Source organism: Squalius cephalus (assembly GCF_949319135.1).
Source record: "Squalius cephalus genome assembly, chromosome: 5".
In the NCBI taxonomy this organism is placed as follows: Eukaryota; Metazoa; Chordata; class Actinopteri; order Cypriniformes; family Leuciscidae; genus Squalius; species Squalius cephalus.
In genome coordinates, this window is record NC_137126.1 from 22,504,742 (window position 1) to 22,524,880 (window position 20,139).

A 20,139-nucleotide genomic window follows, 5' to 3' on the forward strand; every position below is an offset into this window, starting at 1 on the left:
AAAGCATTCTCACTTTACAGCATTTTAACACAAGTAAAATACTTTTCACAGTACTGTAGCTTTGCAGGAAGGTTTCTTCAAGCATCTTGGAGACGTTTCCGCAGTTCTTCTGGATTTAGTCTTTCTCAGTTTTTTCTGTTTCTTCATGTAATCACAGACGGACTCGATGATGGTGAGATCAGATCATACCAGCTGTTGTCAGACTCCTTGTGCATACAGAAATCTCACTGGATTATTGACACACTACAGCAAAAGATATAAATAACTTTTCTTTTTTTTTTTTTTGGGTGGGGGGTGTATTAACATATATATATGCTATTTGTTTTTTTTTTACTTTTTTTTTTAAACTATGTATTCACATTTGACACATTTCTATCACCGTATGGTATATATCACCATAGCTCCCAGTCCTAATTAATATTTAACACCTTAACTAACTAATACCTTAACAGCTAATTAACTAATTAACACCTAATTAAAATACTCAACTTGTGCGATATACCCTTCTATGGTGAAAATCTCTCCATGAGTAACACAAGTACACGTCTGCGAGTGATATGCAAAATACAGTTACAATTATTTCTAATTACTGTACAAGCCTGCAAACACGTCAAACTACAAGATTTTTCATAGAAATTCAGAAAGTGATTGGTCTTTCAAAAACTTGACGTATTCTCCCAGCGTGCGCTGTATAGCCGCTGTCAGTGGTTTAGTGAGTTTCTGATACATCTTCAGAGAGACTTAAAGGCTAGGAGAACGAATTCAGCTAGTGATTTGTGTGGCCCCTCAAAATCCCAGCCCATTGCTCACACACACTAGGATGGTGAATTAGCTGTCATCAAGTGTAGCTGACTGTGAAGCAACGCGCACGCACACACGCTCCCCACTCAGCGATAACAAATCATTTTAAACCCTGTATTATGACTATTACTTTTCCCCCATTTCATGGCTGTCTGTCTTCGAGCTTGAGCTGTCTTCCCATTCCCTTCCACACTCTGAGCACTCGGCTTCGCTCCACGCCCCGTCCCTCAGGAGCCTCTCAGACAGCTTTTTACCTCTGGGGAAAACAAAAACTTGACTGACTGCTTTCACTTGCTGTTTGAAGGCAGACTAAATGCCTTAACTCAGTCTCGGGTCTTCATGGTTTTTTCATTAGTTGGACAGAGGAGTTACGCTGAGAAATACTGTGGGAGTTATTTTGAAAGGCTCATTACATGCAGATCCCTTCTTTGCTCAACGGTGGTTTATGTGTACATATGTAGAGTGTGATGGATGGGGTTGTGCCATATGTGCACAAGTGAATGCATTTATACATGTTTATGCATTCAGACAGGAGGAACACAGTGAGTTGAGCATCAGTGTGTGCTCATTTCCATATTGCTCTCGGTCTCTCCCCCTGTTATGAAGCCAAGCAAGAAAGACATTAGTGCTTCTCTCTCTCTCTCTCTCTCTCTCTCTCTCTCTCTCTCTCTCTCTCTCTCTCTCTCTCTCTCTCTCTCTCTCTCTCTCTCTCTCTCTCTCTCTCTCTCTCTATCTCTCTCTCTCTCTCTCTGTGCGCATGTGCGGCGTGATTGTGGGGAGCACGTGAGCAAGGAGTGTGTGGAGTTGCTGAGTGAGTTTATTTATTTATTTATTTATTTTGAATATTGCTGTAAGCTAGAGGAGAAGGTGTTATAGTGGCTATTTTTGTCAGTTTATCTGATAAAGATGGGCTCAAATTCCGATGGTTTTTCCTGTTTGTCTGCTCGGCACGCGTGCAAGTGCATGCCGTCAGATGAGTCAGTGTCTATTGAGAGTGTTTTGGTCGCTATTGGTCGAGAAATAGGTGCACAAAACATAATGTCCACTTCAAGAATGAATAAAGCAATTGTCGTTTTTCTGAAGGAAATCGAAATGGTTAGTCAATTGGTGGAGTGTGGTTTGACTGTTCAGGATGTATTTGTTCCAATTTTACATTTGTCTAGTCTTTCTAAAAGAGTGATGTTGTCAAACGTACCTCCGTTTATTTCTGATAAAGCGCTCGAGTCTATCTTAGCTCGTTATGGAAAATCGGTTGGACAGATTAGAATGATTCCTCTAGGACTGAAAAATCCGGAGTTGAAACATGTCATGTCTTTCAGACGTCAGGCTCTGATGATATTAAGCGCTGAATTTGAAATGCTTGATGTGTCTGTTAAATTGACAGTGTTTGGTAAGGACTATACAATCTTTATCACTACTGAGACTATGAAATGCTTTGTTTGCGGAAAATATGGCCATATTAAAACAGGTTGTCCTGTGGTTAAAGAGGCTCAAAGCGCAAAGAATGGTTCAGTGCAAGATTCAATTGTTTTGGAGAATAATGAGTTGGTTAAACCGACTACAGAAAGCGCTGCAGTTGAATTGAATGCGGAAATTGACGCGTCTACTGAAATGAGAGAACAGTTGCCTCAGGGTGGCAATATTGAGATTACAGAAACGGATGCGATCATTCCTGATGCTAGACAGAGTGGAACGAATGACCCTGTAGAGATTGTGGAGGAGGTAGAACAATCTGGAGAACAAGATGGGTCTAAAGTGAGGGATGTCTTGAATGAGGTGTAGGCATCAAATAGGGATATGTCCCAAAATGATGCTGAACCAATATCACAGGATGTTGACAGTGATCCGGATAGTGAGTGTTCAGACTTAATCACTGATGAATTGGATGAATTCAATTCTCAGGAAAGTACTGTTGGGTGATTAAAGAGGATCCGGTATTATAGTTTGGAACAGCTGGATGATTTCTTGAATGCTACAAAAAAACAGAGAAAACCAAAGATTGAAATGTATTTTCCTGATTTGAAGCTTTTTATTGATTCCTCTGCTATGGCTATGAAGAAAGCAAAACTTGAGGAATTAGATCAGCCTAAGCGTTATCGTTTAAAAAAGTTTGTAAGTGCTGTCAGAAAAAGAGTAAAGAAAAGTCCTTAAAGAGGTAGCCTATTATGTATTGGAAATTACATCTATATTGGCATTTATTCATTTTCTCTTTTTTCATCCTGATGGTATCCTTTAATATCGGATCCTTAAATATAAATGGATGTAGGGATGTACGAAAGAGAGTGACTTTATTTAAGTATTTACAACTTAAAAAAGCAGATGTAATTTTGTTGCAAGAGACTCATACTGATGCCTGTAATGAGACAGATTGGATAAATGAATGGGAGGGCAGTATTAGTCTTAGTCATGGTACGAACGTGAGTGCTGGTGTCGCGTTTTTATTCTCAAAGCGTGTTAAAGATAATTCAGTTTTCTTAGAAATAATACCAGGACGCCTTCTTAGAGCTGATGTAATAATAGGCAATAATAGTTTTTCTTTTTGTAATATCTATGCTCCTAATATAGGAAGCGAGCGCTGTGATTTTTTTCTGAAACTTTCTGAAGAATTGTTGAAGTGTTCAGATGATAAGATTGTTGTTATAAGTGGTGATTTTAATTGTACGGTAGATCATAAATTGGATAGGAATCATGAAGAACCTCATTTTGGTTCAACAGATGTTCTTAAATCTTTAATTAATAGACATAGTCTTGTAGATTTGGGGAGGGATGTTTATCCTCAAGTTAAACTATATACATGGCTGAAAATTAATTCAAATAAGGTTTCTGCGGCCAGACTGGATCGTTTTTATATTGAGGAATGCAATAAAGGAAGATTTTTTAGTAATCGTATCTCCCCTACATCTATATCAGATCATCATTATATTTATGTCTATGTCTGTCTTGTCACCTAAATCCTATAAGTGGCACTTTAATAATACATTACTTCAAGATCACATCTTTGTGCACTCTTTTGGTCTTTTCTGGAAGTCTTGGAGAGAAGAGAGAGGTATAGTTATTCATCTCTAAGTCAATGGTGGGATCTGGGAAAAGTCCAGATAAAGGTTTTTTGTCAACAATACACAGCAAATAATACTGAAAACTTGAAAGTGAAGATGAAGATGATAGAGCAAGAAATTCTTCAACAAAGCCTTCGCAATCAGGGAGGAGGTGATATCATTAAAGAGAACAAAGGTCTTTTGAGGGATTTATTGGAAGAGCAGGAGAAGGAGACACTTGTCAGAACAAGATATGTGAAGTGCAATGAAATGGATGCTCCAAGTGCTTTTTTTTTCGGACTGGAGAAAAAATCTAAAGAGCAGAAATTTTTTCACAAACTGAAACTTCCTAATGGCAAAGAAATAACCAATCAACGAGAAATTATAGTTTCTGCTATTTCTTTTTATGAAAAACTTTATCAGTCCGAATTTTGTGATGAAGTAGCAGTTGAAGAGCTTCTTCTAGATCTTCCACAGTTGTCTAAAGAAGAAAAGATGGAATTGGAAGAATTCTTGACTTTTGATGAGCTTTCAAGTGCTGTGCAAGGGCTGAACAGTGGCAAATCTTCTGGTGTGGATGGTCTCTCAGCTGAGTTTTTTAAAAGCTTTTGGAATGTGATTGGACATGATTTGTATGATGTTTTTTTGGAGTCCTTTAATCAAGGTGTTTTACCCCTAAGCTGTCGAAGAGCCGTGTTGACATTAATCCCTAAGAAAGGAGATCTTGGACTTTTAAGATACTGTCAAAAGCTATAACTAATAAGTTGAAGAAATGTATGGCAACTATAATTCATGAAGACCAGTCATACTGTATCCCTGAACGGACAATTTTCGACAACTTGTTTTTGCTAAGAGACATTATTGCAGTTGCTAAAAAACATCAAATTGATATTGGACTCTTATCTTTAGATCAAGAAAAAGCTTTTGACAGAGTGGATCACTTTTATTTACTAAAGACTCTGAAGGCCTTTGGCTTTGGACCACAATTTGTCTCTTGTATTAAACCGCTTTACAGTGAAACATCTAGTATGCTTAAGATTAATGGTTGTCTAACTAGACCTTTTGCAGTAACAAGAGGTATACGACAAGGATGCCCTCTTTCAGGACTTCTATATTCAATTTCTATTGAGCCTTTGTTGTCACATTTGAGGAAACGACTGTATGGATTTTGCATTCCTGGTTTTCCAGAGATCCCACCTGTAAAACTCACAGCTTATGCTGATGATATAACTGTTTTCATAAGGAGCATTGATGATATGGCTGCTTTGACTTCTAGTTTGAAAACTTTTCAAAAAGCTACATCTGCTAGAATCAATTGGGATAAATGTACATCCCTTCTGTTAGGTGAGTGGAGGGATATAGATCCTCCTCAAATTCCACAACAATGTGAATGGATCAAAGATGGTTTTAAAGTTATTGGGGTATATTTAGGATCTGATACTTATATGAAAAATAATTGGGAAGGATTAGTTGATAAAATTGTGGGGAAATTACAGAAGTGGAGATGGATTCTCCCGAGGTTATCTTTTAGAGGGAGATGTTTAATCGTTAATAATTTGGCAGCCTCAATGTTGTAGCACAGATTTACAGTGTTGAATCCCCCTGAAGAGTTATTGACTGGTATTCAAAAAGTCTTTGTTAAATTCTTTTGGGATGGTTATCATTGGCTTCCTCCTGGAGTTTTGTATCTCCCAGTTGTAGAAGGTGGTCAAGGACTTATAAATCTTGAGGCGAGAGTTAAGACAATGAGGTTTCAAACATTACAAAGGCTATTATATTGTTCAGATAAAATACCCTGGATTGCATTAGGTTTGTCTGTTTTACAAAGTATTGGGGGAGTTGGATTAGCTAAGCAGTTATTCCTAATTGAAAAATCTATCCAAAATCCAAATCCAAGAGTAAATGTTTCTTCTTCTAACTTTTATGTAACTGTATTAAAGGCCTGGCAAATGTTTAAAAAATTAAGAGATGATGATAAACATTATGGTGTTTTAGAACCATTGTTTTTTAATCCTCTCTTTAAAATACATTCTTCCATTCTGAGTTCAGTAATTGACAAGTTTTTAAACACAGGAATAGCTACTGTAAAAGATTTAATTGATTTTTCAAAGGGTCAATGGTATACGGCTAAATCTATAGCTAATAGAGTTGGGCTTAGATCAGAAAGATGTGTTGAAGGGATAATTGGAGATCTTAAAAAATCTTTTCCTCAGTCTTTCTTGACCTATGTAAACAATTTTATTGAGAATGATGAAAGGCCTATGATTTTTCCAGATCTTCGAGTTAACATAATGTTTGATTTGGGTGAAGATTTAAATGATACTTTATTGAAAAGATTTGAAGATGTATTGTTTCATAATGTTGACAAAAAGATATTATATTGTATGTGTGTGAAATCCTTGTTTTATACTCAATTGAAAAGACGCTTTGATACTAAATGGAGAGAACATCTATCAATTTCTTCGGAAATAACTCCATCATGGAGGTGTTTGTAAGTCCCCTATTCCTAAGAGGTCTGGGTACCTCCAGTGGAGAGTACTCCATTGTGCTGTGGCAACTAATAGTTTTGTATCAAAATTGAATGAGATGGTTTTATCTGCATGCCCTTTTTGCAATATTCTTGATACTGTTTTTCTTTTTTTTTGTGATTGTTCAAGATTAATTCCTTTGTTTGAATTGTTGGATAAAATATTTACTAAGCTTGGTTTTATGTTTACAAAAAATATGTTCATTTTTGGTGTGAAGTATAAGAAAGAATGGAAAGTACAATGTACACTTGGTAATTTTCTAGTGGGACAGGCAAAGCTGTCTATTTTAAAATCCCATACGTGTAAGAATGAAGGAGAAGATGCTGATTTGCTTGTAATGTTTAAAACTCTTGTAGAGGGCCGGGTTGTTATGGAATATGCATACTGTAAATTAACAAATAACATGCACTTTTTTGATGTGAGGTGGAGTGTGAAAAATGCTCTTGTGATAAGAGATGAGCTTGGAGAGTTATTGTTTAATTGGTGAATTTTAAAGAATGTTTTTAAATTAGTTGTTTGATTAAAAGAGTTTTAAAAGTCAAAAAGTCTCTCTCTCTCTCTCTCTCTCTCTCTCTCTCTCTCTCTCTCTCTCTCTCTCTCTCTCTCTCTCTCTCTGGTGCATGTTAGAAGTGTGGAGTGCGTAGGTGGGAGCTGATTTGAAATGTCTTTGTTTTAATTAAGTCTTTTGCATTCTACTGCACATATTTAATACATCACTGGTTCTCAACTGGTGGGTCGCGACCCCAAAAATGGCTCGCAGGATAGTTGTTATAGGGTCACAGAGAGCAGGGAAATAAAACAATGCTGAATGCAAAATATTAAAAGCAACTAACCATTTAATTGTGCATGGATAGGATAGCATAATAAATAGTCTTTAAAAGGAAGGGGGAAAACACTTTCTATATTTTGTTGTTGTTGAAGACTCTACAGTAGATTCACCTGTCACTGGGTAATACACCAATATTATTAGTATTTAGTACATTATTTGTTTTATGTGTTAGACTGGTAAGTCACTGCTGTTGCTTGTGCATTTTCCTAATTGTCATGTAAATAAACAAGTAATTAAGCAAACAAATGAATTAATAATATATATATATATATATATATATATATATATATATATATATATATATATATATATATATATATATTACTTATTATCCATATAATTGAGCTTAGGGTATACAAATTGGTGTTTTGGGGGCATTTTGTTGAATTGTCAATGATAAACACTGTTTGTTCCATGTGTTATGTCACACTTGTGCTTGAGCACTTACAAAATAGTTATGTTAATAATTAACATAAATAAATAAACAAACAAACAAACAAACAAAAATCAGTGAAAAAGATAATTTTTATTAACTTTCCATTTCATTGTGCTAACAGTCATGCTATTAAGATTTATTGTTTTATTTTTGTATTGATTATATTGTATTTGTTCCTTGTGTTATGGTAAATCATACTTCTGCTGTTGCTTATGCAATTGTAATGTTAATAAATAAATATATAATTGTTATTATAATATAATATAATATAATATAATATAATATAATATAATATAATATAATATAATATAGCTGTGCTTGTTGTTGGGTAATATTAATAAATGTTAGTGTTTTGGGGACATTTTATTGTGAATTGTGTAGTGTGTTGGGTTACCGCCTCATGTCCGATAAAAATTCTAGGTCCTGAAGTAAAAGCAGCTTGGAATCAGTTTTTTACATAATCTTATCTTAGATTACCCCCCTATGTTCTCCCACTAAGCACTTACAGTAAACTTGAGTAATAGTGTCTGTTAGACCAGAGCTGTGTTGCATTGAGTCGTGACCTACACAACAGTTTGGTTTGGCATGATGTCAGTCCCTGTGGGCACGTCCTCCCTCTATCCCACAGCAGGTTCAGTTGTATGCCTCAGATTAACTCTAACATTGAGGATGTGCCCTGCTGTGGAAGAGCAAACTCACAATGGGAGCATGAAGTGCAGATGGGGTGAAGTTATGGGTCTATTAGGTTATGGTTAAACTTGTTTATCTAGAGCCATTTAACTGACACATAGAGTCGACATAAATGTATTTACACAACACCACTCACAATGAAGGGAAAAACATGCATTGTGTGTTTGGATGTTGATTATTGATTTGTGTGCACAGTGGACTGAATGAATGATGCAGGTGGACTGAAATGAAGGAGCGGCAGTGGAAAGACGCAGTAGGAGCCTTTGCCAGTCCAGCTGCTCTCCTGTGATGTGAAGGAAAGGTTTTAGAGCAGACTCCTTCTCAGTAGCTATGTTTCCATCCAAAGTAGCAAATTTAACTTGTGTGCAAAATTGGAATATTGCATTAAACATTTGCGAATAAAAGCAGTGTTTCCATCTCATGTGTTCGAGAGATCAAAATAGTCACTTCCTGGGATAAATTGTTGCAAAATATATGGAATAAAAATGGAAGTTGCTGCAATCAGGGAAGCCACTGTGGCTCTTTTTTTGTAAATCAGAGTGCGCAGGTGAAACGTAATAAACGATCTCATGTTATCTAACGTTCTGAGGTGGATGCCTGGTGTTTTATACCGAACCATTTTGATGACTCTGGTGCAAGCATTTCTGATTGGACCAAACCAACAATTGAGATGCTGTGCAATGAAATTGGTCCGTTGCAGTCCAGTAATCCAATCACATCCTATATTGAGGCAAAGTGATGTGAGGTTTTTTTGTTTCATATCAAGCAATTTATTCAGTAAATGTGTTCTGTCAGGTTTAAGGTCTGTTTTCTTGTACTTTTATATTGTAGTATTTTGTTTTCCTGTGTTCTGTCCCTGTTTCCTTTGTTCCCCACTTTCCTGCTCTTCATTTGTTTCCATGGTTACTAATTTAGTTGCACACCTGTTTCTAGTTTGCTTAGTTAACCTGTGTATATGTAACCTTCATATACACAGGTTAAGTATTTAAGAGATGGATAAATTGCCTAAAAATGACACCATTGCCTGTCTTCATCAGATACATCTAGGTAACCTGGAAATGTATTGTCAGTATATGTAATTTAAAACGTAAATTTCTTTTAGTTAAATTAGTAGCATTACAAATTAGTAGGTAAGTGAGCAGCATAGCTACTTTTAGTTTTTTCCTCCAGAACATTGGTTACCGAAAGCTGTAGATTTGTGATCCATTGTGCTTGCAGTTTACCTGTGTGGTGTATTAGAAAAAGATCGCTTTGATATTCTACAGGCTAGCTACAAAAAGACACTCCCAGAAGGCTGTCAGGTTGCATGGCCTACTTTAAAACCCGAGGCCTAAAATACTTAAAATACTAAAAATGCATCTCAAGTAAAATCAGTGGGGTCCTGGGAGGATCTTTCATATTATACATTACAAAAATAAATAAATTCTGTATATGGTGATTTTGTTTTCAATGAGGGACACGTCTTTTCTTAGGTCAGCTTTATGGTTTTGCAGTAGAGCCCTACTTTAAAGATAAACTGCAAAGCTATGTGGATATGCATTTGATATTACAGCTGTAGTTTGTCAAACATAATACGTTCAAAGACTCGAAGGATGTTTTTCAGTGCGTGGATATATGACAAATCTTAATCAGCCAGATCTTTGCCTATTGCATGGAAAGGTTTTTCTGTCTTTTCTTGGGTTTCCTAGGAATGTATAATGGAACAAGCCATGGCTTTAACAGCCAGCTATGTACTTCAGAGAGGGTGGCTATGAAATGAAGAACTGAATGTCTAGTGGAAACAGTCTTTGGCAGGTTGTCTAAATGGAAATACTGGCTGTAGGGCTTCCACGTCTACTGGTCTGGAAGAGCAGTTGATTAGTCTTCTAATCACTGGTTACCTTATATAAATGACTCTTATCTTGCAGTATAGGCAATCTTTGTGTGAGAGCAGTGATGTCTGAATGTCAGAAAAACGAATGGGTCCATATCTCCATTACCAGATTCATGCCACTTGCACTGTCATAAACAGTGCAACAACAGTCCCAGTCATTTATGGTTTCGGTCAGCCTTTGGCCAACAATTGGTTTCAGGGATGTTTGCAAGAATTTAGGCTTGTGTCAACGCTCTTGAACTCCTTGCCTGGTGTACTGTGTGTGTGCGAAGTACTCCAGCTCCACTTTATTTGCACTTCTGCTTAATTACAAATTCACATGACCATTACAGGTCATTATACAAAACTAATGCCATGCAGCTACACGGGAACACAGTTTATGGTTAGATTTTGAGAAGTGTTTTTTTTTTTTTTTTTTTTGAGCAATAGAATAGAGCTGCCAAATTGGGGTGGAAATCAAATTGTGATTTTCCTTATAACAATTGAAATTGAAGTAATTATTTAATAAAATTGCATTTGATAAGATATACCACAGTTGCAGTTTTATTTAATTAGATTAATCATACAGCCCTATGCTTAAGTTATGTGACCCATGTGAATTAAACAGTCTGTGTAAATATGCTTCTGTGTCTCTGCAGTGCAAAAATGGATTTTGTTGATAGTGATTTAATTTCAGGCCAGGACACTTTGCTGGCAAAAAGAAAAGACTCAACCATTCTGGCAATATTAAGCACCCACAGTTCTCGTCCATTCACAGATCTGCACCTAGCAGGACACCAAATCAGTCTTCCAAAGCTCCTCTGCTCTTGAACTCTTATCTCTGAGACTGGCTTCTCCTCTTCACATCTTCAGTCTATTTCCTACACTGTTAGACTTTTCAAGGGTTTTTTACAGTAACTTACTGGCAACACTGTTGTCAGTAAGTTACTGTAATTAAGAGTCACAGTACCAAACTGTATTTCAGTTTTACAGTACATGGTACTGTGTGTAATACAGTGCATTACTGTAAAAACGAAGCTAATCAGTACACTACTGTAATTATTTTTATTTGTACTAAATATAAATTAGATTTCATAATTGATATATGATTAATTTTATCCTACATAAGTACTATTGACATACAAACCAATTAGACAAAGTTATCACAAAATACCATTTTTATTTATTTAAAACATTTCATATACATCACAAAATAAACAGTTTGCCAATGCTGGAAATGTGAAATCTTTACACATTAATGGGTGAGTTTAGGGACAACATTTTTTTGTGTTAATTTTAAATCATTCATTGTGTTAATGATTTTAACAAAGTAAATATGTCAGAAAGGTTAGCACAAAGATGTGTAAACGTGTTAAATTAACACATTATGTGCGGTCCTTCACTGCACACATTGTTAAAAACATACATAAAATCCTAAACAAAACGTTAGCATTTGACAAAATGAATGTAGAGTCATTGGTTGATTAGCTTATACAATTATTATAATGAAATATCAACCATTACATTCATAAAACTGCAGAATATAAATACATTTAAGAAGTCAAAAAGGAAATGTCCAACACAGGACAAAACACAGTTCTTTTCACAAAACATGACATAACCCCACCTTCAGAATAATTTCACTTATTTACAAAAATGTGTTGGATTCATGTGCACTGGTGGCCAAAAAAAGTATTTAATTGTCTTAATGTTTTTGAAAGAAGTCTCTTTGATGCTCAAGAAACATTTCTTTTTATTATCAATGTCTGACTGTCTACTCCATCTTTTCTACAGCATAGGAGTAAAAGTCATCATCAAAATAATATTTAAAAAGCCAACACAATGGTTTTGTCCACCTTTGAATAAATGAACTTCTCCAAGGGTAGGTGGGTGAGTGAGTGGGTGAGTGGGTGAGTGAGTGAGTGAGTGAGAAATATTAGTGTCAAATTATTTTAACCTCCTTTTTTATTTTCACAAAAAACGTAAGAATTTATATTTGTAAACAGCTTTTTGTCAATAAATAGCATACAAAAGAACTAAATTAAATTATGCCAGATTAAATTAATACTTACAAATCCTAAATTCTGTACAAAAATGCTGAGATCCATAGAGAGAAAGACTGAAATCAATGATTTTATCCCATTTCAGCTTGTCTGCAGTGAAGGGGTCCCTGTTTGAGACAAATACACAGTAAGACACATGCAAGAAATCACTGAGTGATGATCGTTCTCCTTCCTACAGTAGTTAACCCACCTGTACGCTGTGTTACGTTATAACTAAAGAAAACTAGGGGAGGACTCAAATGCGGAAAGAATGATTTATTTAATCAAAGAAACATGAAGTAAAACAAAAACCCACAAGGGGATAAAACATAATGTAAAAAAAAAAAAAAACTTCAAAAACAAACATACCAGAGGGTCACGGGAAAACGGGAGACGTATACAAGACAACAATCCGACCCAGACTGCAAACACAAAGGAAAATCAGGCAGGTGATGAGGGAACAACAGGTGGGGCAAATGAAACCAATAATGAGATAACAAGGAGGGTTGGGATCAAGACAGAGACAGGAACACAAAACACCACATGTGCTACACAAGACACCACATGTGCTACACGAGACAGCACAGGCATGTGACACGCTGATATTAGGACCTTCCTGGTCAGGTGGGACTGCAATGGTAGAGAGTCTTCTGCCTAATAAAATATCAAAATAATGCAAAAATATAAATTTAAGTTGTTTAGAATGCTAGATTTGGTATGAATTAATTAGTGAGAGTTTTACTGCAGTGCTTACATTTAATCTGGTGAGACTGAACAAAGAAAATGGTCCATCTTCTAATTGGTTCATTTGCTGTGTAATAAATATAAAGTTAGACATGATGCAAATGTTACTTATTTGATATAAAGTTAGCCAATTGAATTGAGATTTTATAAGATATTGTAAGCTACCTAGTCTGCACCAGTGGCTCCAAAACACTTTTCACATATTGCTAATCATTTCAGCAAACTTATCTCAAAATATATCACAAATGGCATACCTCCGGAATCTTTCTAGACGTCACTGGCGCAAATTGGCGCTTTGTTGCAGTTGCCTTTAAACACATATAAAAATGGAAGTAAATAATATGTTATAGTTTGCAAACTAATGCTAAAACTATAAAGGTTCTCATCAGTAGGCCAACATTATCTACAACCAAAACAGAATTTCACATTAGTAAATTTATTGTTAATGTAAACTAAGCGTTGCTCGTTGGCATATTTTAACTCGACAATTCAATAATCTAACAAAGTCTGTAAAATGAAACGTTAGTTTACCGTGGTAAAGTTCGTTACCGCCATATTGACGAGTAGGCTAACGTTATAACATAGGTTAAACTGGGCACAATCCTGTCAACACACATAGAATGTTTTTTACCTTGCTTGCTGGTCTCTCTCTCGGTGAAGTGAATTCCGTCTCTTCCCCAGGCCAGACACGAACGGCGCGATCCAACAAAAGACAGTCAGACCCCAGTGATATTACACTGGATGCTCCGGCGCGACACGACAAATCCCAGACAGTGTATATAGTGATGCGCCGTTATATTTCTGACGTACTCCGAGTCCAAGCGCTCGCGCTATTTCTGACAAGGGACAAACAGGTTTGCATTTTGTATTAATGGTCCGGTCACTTCAATGTGTCTAGACAGCCTCTGGCTATTATAGCGTTGTAGACACGCGGTGTAAGGCAAAAAGTAGGAAATAAAAAGCACAATGGAATGGTGCCAGCCGTTACGTCAAATACAGTAGTATACAGCAAATTTAAAAAATACAGTAAGTCTCTGTATGTGGTGTTAGATGTCACAGAAAATTCCCATGATGCAATTGGAATCACAGTTATTTACTGTAAAGAGAAATAGCAGTATAATACTGGGGGATTTAAAGTAAATAACTGTAGATATTACAGAAAAGTCTAACAGTGTAGTCCCACTTATTCCATGACATCCAGTAGTCATCACTGGCCCATGAGATGGAGGAATGTAATGAGTCTCTCTTTGCACTATCCATCGCTAGCTTCACTTCACAGCTGGGCAACTCAGACATAAATCACAAAGAAATACGAATGATCTGACCAGAGCTGTGATTGCACTCAATTTATAGCATTCTGTGGAATGCAGACCACCAGCAGCCTTGACTATCACAGGCCACTTGTGACATCATCATCACTGCAAGAAAAGTTCTAGAGTCTAGAGTGACTAGAGTCAATCTAGTCTTGTTAGAAACTCTCTTTGTGTATAAATAAAATGATTAACACTACAATTTATGATTTGATTTTAAATCATGTTAACGGAAGATGCATGGCTAAACTTAACATCTTCAGCAGGTTCCCTTGTTTCAGTTTTTACTGTTACATGCATGCACGCTTTTCATCTGATGTTCATGATTTGTAACATCCAAATATGAGAACGTTTCAAGATGTAATTGTGTCAAATTATGCAGAATACATTGACATATATAGGTTTTTAATTAGGTGAATGCAAATGATACATAGACCCATAGGAAGAATATTCTATGCCACATATGTGTGTGTAGAACAGGTGTGGTCACATTTACCAATGCTCAGTGAAATTCTGCAGGCGAAATCAAGTCATTTCAATCAGAATCAATGGGAATAGGAAGCTTCGTCTGAGAGTGTAAAAGTTCCCCATGCAGATTTTGCTCATGTTCAAGTTGGTCTCGCAAATTCGCAGTGCTGACCAACAGAAAGCTGCTTGGTTTGAAAGTGACTTCTGTGTGGACAGTGCTTTATACATTGCAATGATATATGGACAATGGCTCGATCTATTGCCAGGGAAATGTTGCTGAAATATGACTGCAATTTATAGCAGTAAAAGGTGAAGTGGCAACCTAATTTAGCAGAATTATGGAATATATGTATTCTTAAAAACAGCTTTTTCTGGTGAGGATTTTCAGTGACTCTTACTGCAAGTTACATTGTTATGCCAGTAGGTGACGACACGTGGCTGGCTTTATGAGTGAGTCAGCAATCATTCAAGGATTCGTTCAGAAACATTAATTCATTCAGAGACAAAGGATTGTGTGTTTGATTCTGCTTCTTTGTTTGGAATTATTTTCTTTGGCAATGTTGTTCCTAAAATGTGCGTTTCTCAATATTAAAGCAACAGTAAACGAACTGCTTGTTCGAAACGCTGTTTCATTTGGATATACAACACAATAAGGAAGAAATGAATAATGCAACTCCATTTCATGCAGCACACAGTCATGCTTCATTGTTAAACCAATAACTTCTCAGAAACGGCCCAGTTGAAATTGGACACAAATTTGGACACTGCAGCAGATGCTGAATCCGTAGGTTCGACAAACGAGGGTTTTTGAGGCTGTCCGGATCTTTGAGGCCATCTGAGTTTACTTTACGAGTACTAAAATTACTAAAATCAAACCTATAATAAAAATAAATTCAAGCTATATAGAAATACATAAAAAATAATGATATTGACAAAAGCACATAACAAAACTACCAATACTTTAAAAAAATAATGATAACTGAAAATATGAAAAGCTAATTCAAAATTTGTATAAATACTATAATAGAATAACTAAATAAACAATATAACTAAATACAATTTAAAAAAAAATGTAACTAAATAAAATATATTAATCTAAATAAACAATACTAAAATAAAGCCGTAAAGAAGACTGTTTATGTCTCTCTCTTTATCTCTGAATCTGTTCTTCTCTCTCTCTTTTGTTCTTTATCACCTTCACTCAGATTAACCTACAGAGGAGGATGCGGGTCACAGGAGTGATAACCCAAGGAGCCAAGCGCATCGGGAGCCCAGAATATGTTAAGTCGTACAAAGTGGCCTACAGCGATGACGGGAAGACCTGGAGGACGTACAAAGTCAAGGGCACGGAGGAAGATATAGTGAGTTTTAATTAGCGAAAAAGAGACACATCAGTCACTCAGCATGTGCTTTTGCTTCCCTCTATGCCATATGCATTTTCAGTCTAGATTTTTAGGGGATAAATGAGAGTTGTCAGGGCCTCAGAAGACATATGGTGTCCATCCTCTCAGATGCCGTCTTTTTATTATTAGACAGTGTCCAGATCTCCTCTAATAGCTTTGAGTAGTTGCCATTTTTATCATTTCAGACACTGCTTTGTTATTAGGGGATTTTAGCCATTATATCATATTGTATTATATTATGTATTCTTGCTCTAAACAACAGTGATAATTCCATCAAAATATGTACATACCAAATTGTTATCAGTATTCTCTTTTACATATATTTTGCATACTTATAGGGAAGCCACCCTTCATTTTCATTTCCAAAAATGAAAATTGTCATAATTTACACACCCTTATTTCATTTCAGACCTGTATGACTTATTTTTTTCTGTGGAACATAAAAGAAGATATTCTGAAGATTGTTGGTAATTAAATAATTTTGGTTCCCATTGACTTCCATTATATAGACAAAAATTACAATGGAAGTCAATGGAAATTATGTTCCACAGAAGAAAGAAAGCCATACAGGTTTGGAACGACATAAGGGTGAGTAAATGATGACAGAATTTTCAATTTGGGTGAACTAACCCATTCATTTTGTTTGGTAATTATATATTTTTTTTCTTTTTTTTTTTCATTTGTCCAGAACCTAAGGTTTCTTTTAACACTTATACTTTTACTATCTTGCAAGCACTGATATTTCCTTTGAGAAATGCAAACCTAGTTCAGTTTAATCTAGTTTCGACCCTTTTACTTCAAACTTTTTTCTCCCTACGTTCTCCCTCCAGATCTTCCGTGGAAATATTGATAACAACACTCCATTTGCCAACTCCTTCACCCCTCCTATCGAGGCTCAGTATGTGCGGATCTATCCGCAGGTGTGCAGGAGACACTGCACTCTCCGCATGGAGCTCCTGGGTTGTGAGCTCACGGGTGAGTCACCTCAGTAGACAGCATACATCATTCTGAGAGCACATCCAAAGGGGACTTTAAAATGGTGTTATACTTCTGAAACATTGTCCAGACTGTCAATAAAATGCAACACAACAAGGTTGAAGTCAGTTCTGTTTTCTTTTACCAAGCTCAGGGGACTTATTTTATGGGGATCTGAATGATAGGAGGATTTTTTTCTGTTGGTCCACTTGTGCCAGTATTTCGGATTAATATTTGCACTTCCAATGTCTCCACCACAAAAATGATCAATTATTTTAGTACTTCAGTATTTATAAGAATTTTTTATTATTTTTTTTAAATGACAAATCATGTATTAGTTTTTTTTTAATTGGTTTTAAATTTAAATAATAGCTAAAAATCATGCAGCTATAATATAACTTTATGTCAGCTATAAATTCATAAACACACTTTTTCTTGAAAAGGATTGCATAGTTGTTTACAAGACTATCACAAGACATTTGATTTCAACAAAACTTCATCTGTGTGTTTATTCAGATAGGTAACTACTTGATGACATGTTTAAAATTCCTGCAATTCTCAAAACATGAAAATAAACCAAAGGCATAAAAACACATATCCATGATCAATATGCAAGAACACAGTGCTGGCCCAAAAATAAAAGTTTAATTCACTGTCCTGAATCTCTTTCACACTGGCTTTAAAGGAGTCATAACCTGCAATTTTCACTTTTCCACGAGAATCAATGTATGTTATGATTGCCTAACGATTATACACTGGCCGGGAAGCCGATATTTAAAAGTGAAGCGTTTGTTTACCTCAGGGTAAATAAACCAGCGCGCGTGCACGCGCACTCAAATACGAGATTTTGATTTCAGCCCCGTCTTGACGTCATGACGGGGCAGGATATACCATATATGGACACCGCAAACCTATGCCGCGGGAAGCCCGCCCCTCTCCCCCTCATATTCAGTTCAGTCGAGAAAGATGGAGAAACGAGTACACACCTGAGTTGCTCTGTGGTTGACTGCCACAAACAACATGTAAATGTGTTTTCTCTACCAAAAACGGACCAAACTATCAGGGACCAGTGGATGAAATTCATTTTTAATGACGCTGTCCCAACAACCCTTTCAACTGGCTTATCGTTAGGAGTCTGCGCTAAACATTTCACACAGGAATCATACACAAATTTGGGGCAATATCAGGCGAAGTTGGCCTCGACGCTCTGTTTGGAAAAAGGTGCAATTCCAACCATCAGAGACTTGCCTGAAATTGAAACGGTAAGACTGAGTTTTTATTGCTCTACAAACAGCAGCTAACTGCTAATGCGGCTATTGTATGCTAGCGGGAGTATTAGCTTCGAGGTAAACATGGGGAATGGCTGCTAACGTTACTTTGCAAACAACAAATGACTGAGATCATCATGAATTCGGCTATTGTACAGGGTGGGCCATTTATATGGATACACCGTAATAACATGGGAATGGTTGGTGATATTAAAGTCCTGTTTGTGGACTTCTAAATGGCCACCATGGTCACCACCCATCTTGAGGAGTTTGCCCCCTCACATATACTAATGTGCCACAAACAGTACTTTAATATCACCAACCATTCCCATGTTATTACGGTGTATCCATATAAATGGCCCTCCCTGTATATTGCCGGCCAACTATGGTCGCAAGTTCATCGCAATGTCCATTGAACTCTATTGGTAACGACGGAACTTGCGACCATAGTTGGCCAACGAACGATGCTTTCGGGAAACGCACCCCTGGTCGGGTTCATTCATAACTTGCGCCATGATGTCATTTTGGAATGATATGCTGAAGTTACCTGCGTTGTCAACCCCCCTCCTTCCTGCCACCAATCAACGCGCCCCTCATTTGCATTATTAAAATGACCGTCCACGACAGCCAAAATATCGCATCAGATCTCGCTAGACAATAATGCCTTCAGAAATAAGGGTCTGAGGAGCTCTGTGTTTATTTTTTTTCCACTTTTCTTTTTTAGAAGGGCCTGAAAGACTATAATACAGCAGTAGGTATCCAAGGTAATACTAGGTTATGACTCCTTTAAGCCATCCTTATTGTTGAGCCCTGAAAAGGCATGCAAGTTCATAATATAATTCATATTACTTTCAAGGTCAGTATCTGGCCATGATATGCTCTTATTTTTTTTTTTATTATTTTTTTTTTTACTATATAACACCATTAAAAACAAAAATTGTTCACCACTGTGCTGTGAAATATGTCCAAGGACAATCAATCAATAAAATAATTAAAAAACAGATTTCAAACATAAAACAAGAGCAACAACCACACAATAAATCCACTATGATTAAAAGAGGAAATTAATATGTTTAAATCTTTGATTTAAAAGCATGTAGGGGCAGTCCTAATAAAACAGTTAGGCTGTTTCCAGAGTTTTAATTTCTGTCTGGCCCGGGGAACCTTTAGTGGTCCCTGACTGAATGACCTTAAAGAAAGTTAGAGAGGAATGCAGGTGCTAATCCATTCAAGGATGTAAAAACAGGTATCAACACTATGAAATCTATTTTGTAGTAAATTGGAAGCCAAGAAAAAAATAAATTAAAACTGGTTAGAGGCAAGGCAGTGGCATTGTCTACCTTTTTATGCTTGAATTTGTTATTTGGAGCTAAACAGTACACAAATGATCATAGCATTCCTTGCTAAAACAATATCCAGAATGGCTGGTCATAAAACACTAACCTGCATACATTAGCTTGGTCAAGCATGGAAGTTGATTTTTGGTGTAATATGGTGACATGCCTTTGAATTCTTCAGGGTGTTCAGAGCCAATGGGCATGAAGTCTGGCCACGTTCAGGACTACCAAATCACAGCCTCCAGCATCTTCAGAACTCTTAACATGGACATGTTCACCTGGGAGCCTGGGAAAGCAAGACTGGATAAACAAGGGAAGGTCAATGCCTGGACGTCTGGACACAGTGATCAGTCCCAGTGGCTGCAGGTAGGGTTTATTATAATGTCCTTATATGCGTACGAAAAGTGTGCATGTTATTGGC

General features: G+C 36.5%; 1 protein-coding gene across 3 annotated transcripts in view; it reads left to right on the top strand.

Moving 5' to 3' along the window:
* The window catches only part of edil3a (EGF-like repeats and discoidin I-like domains 3a), a 205,158-nt gene that overhangs the window by 153,120 nt on the left and 31,899 nt on the right, over positions 1-20,139 (top strand). For all 3 annotated transcript variants that reach the window (XM_079872935.1, XM_079872936.1, XM_079872937.1), the window contains 3 exons: positions 15,941-16,096; positions 16,969-17,113; positions 19,900-20,084. In XM_079872935.1, coding sequence (XP_079729061.1) covers positions 15,941-16,096; positions 16,969-17,113; positions 19,900-20,084 — 486 coding nt within the window. The remainder of the gene's footprint in view (positions 1-15,940; positions 16,097-16,968; positions 17,114-19,899; positions 20,085-20,139) is intronic.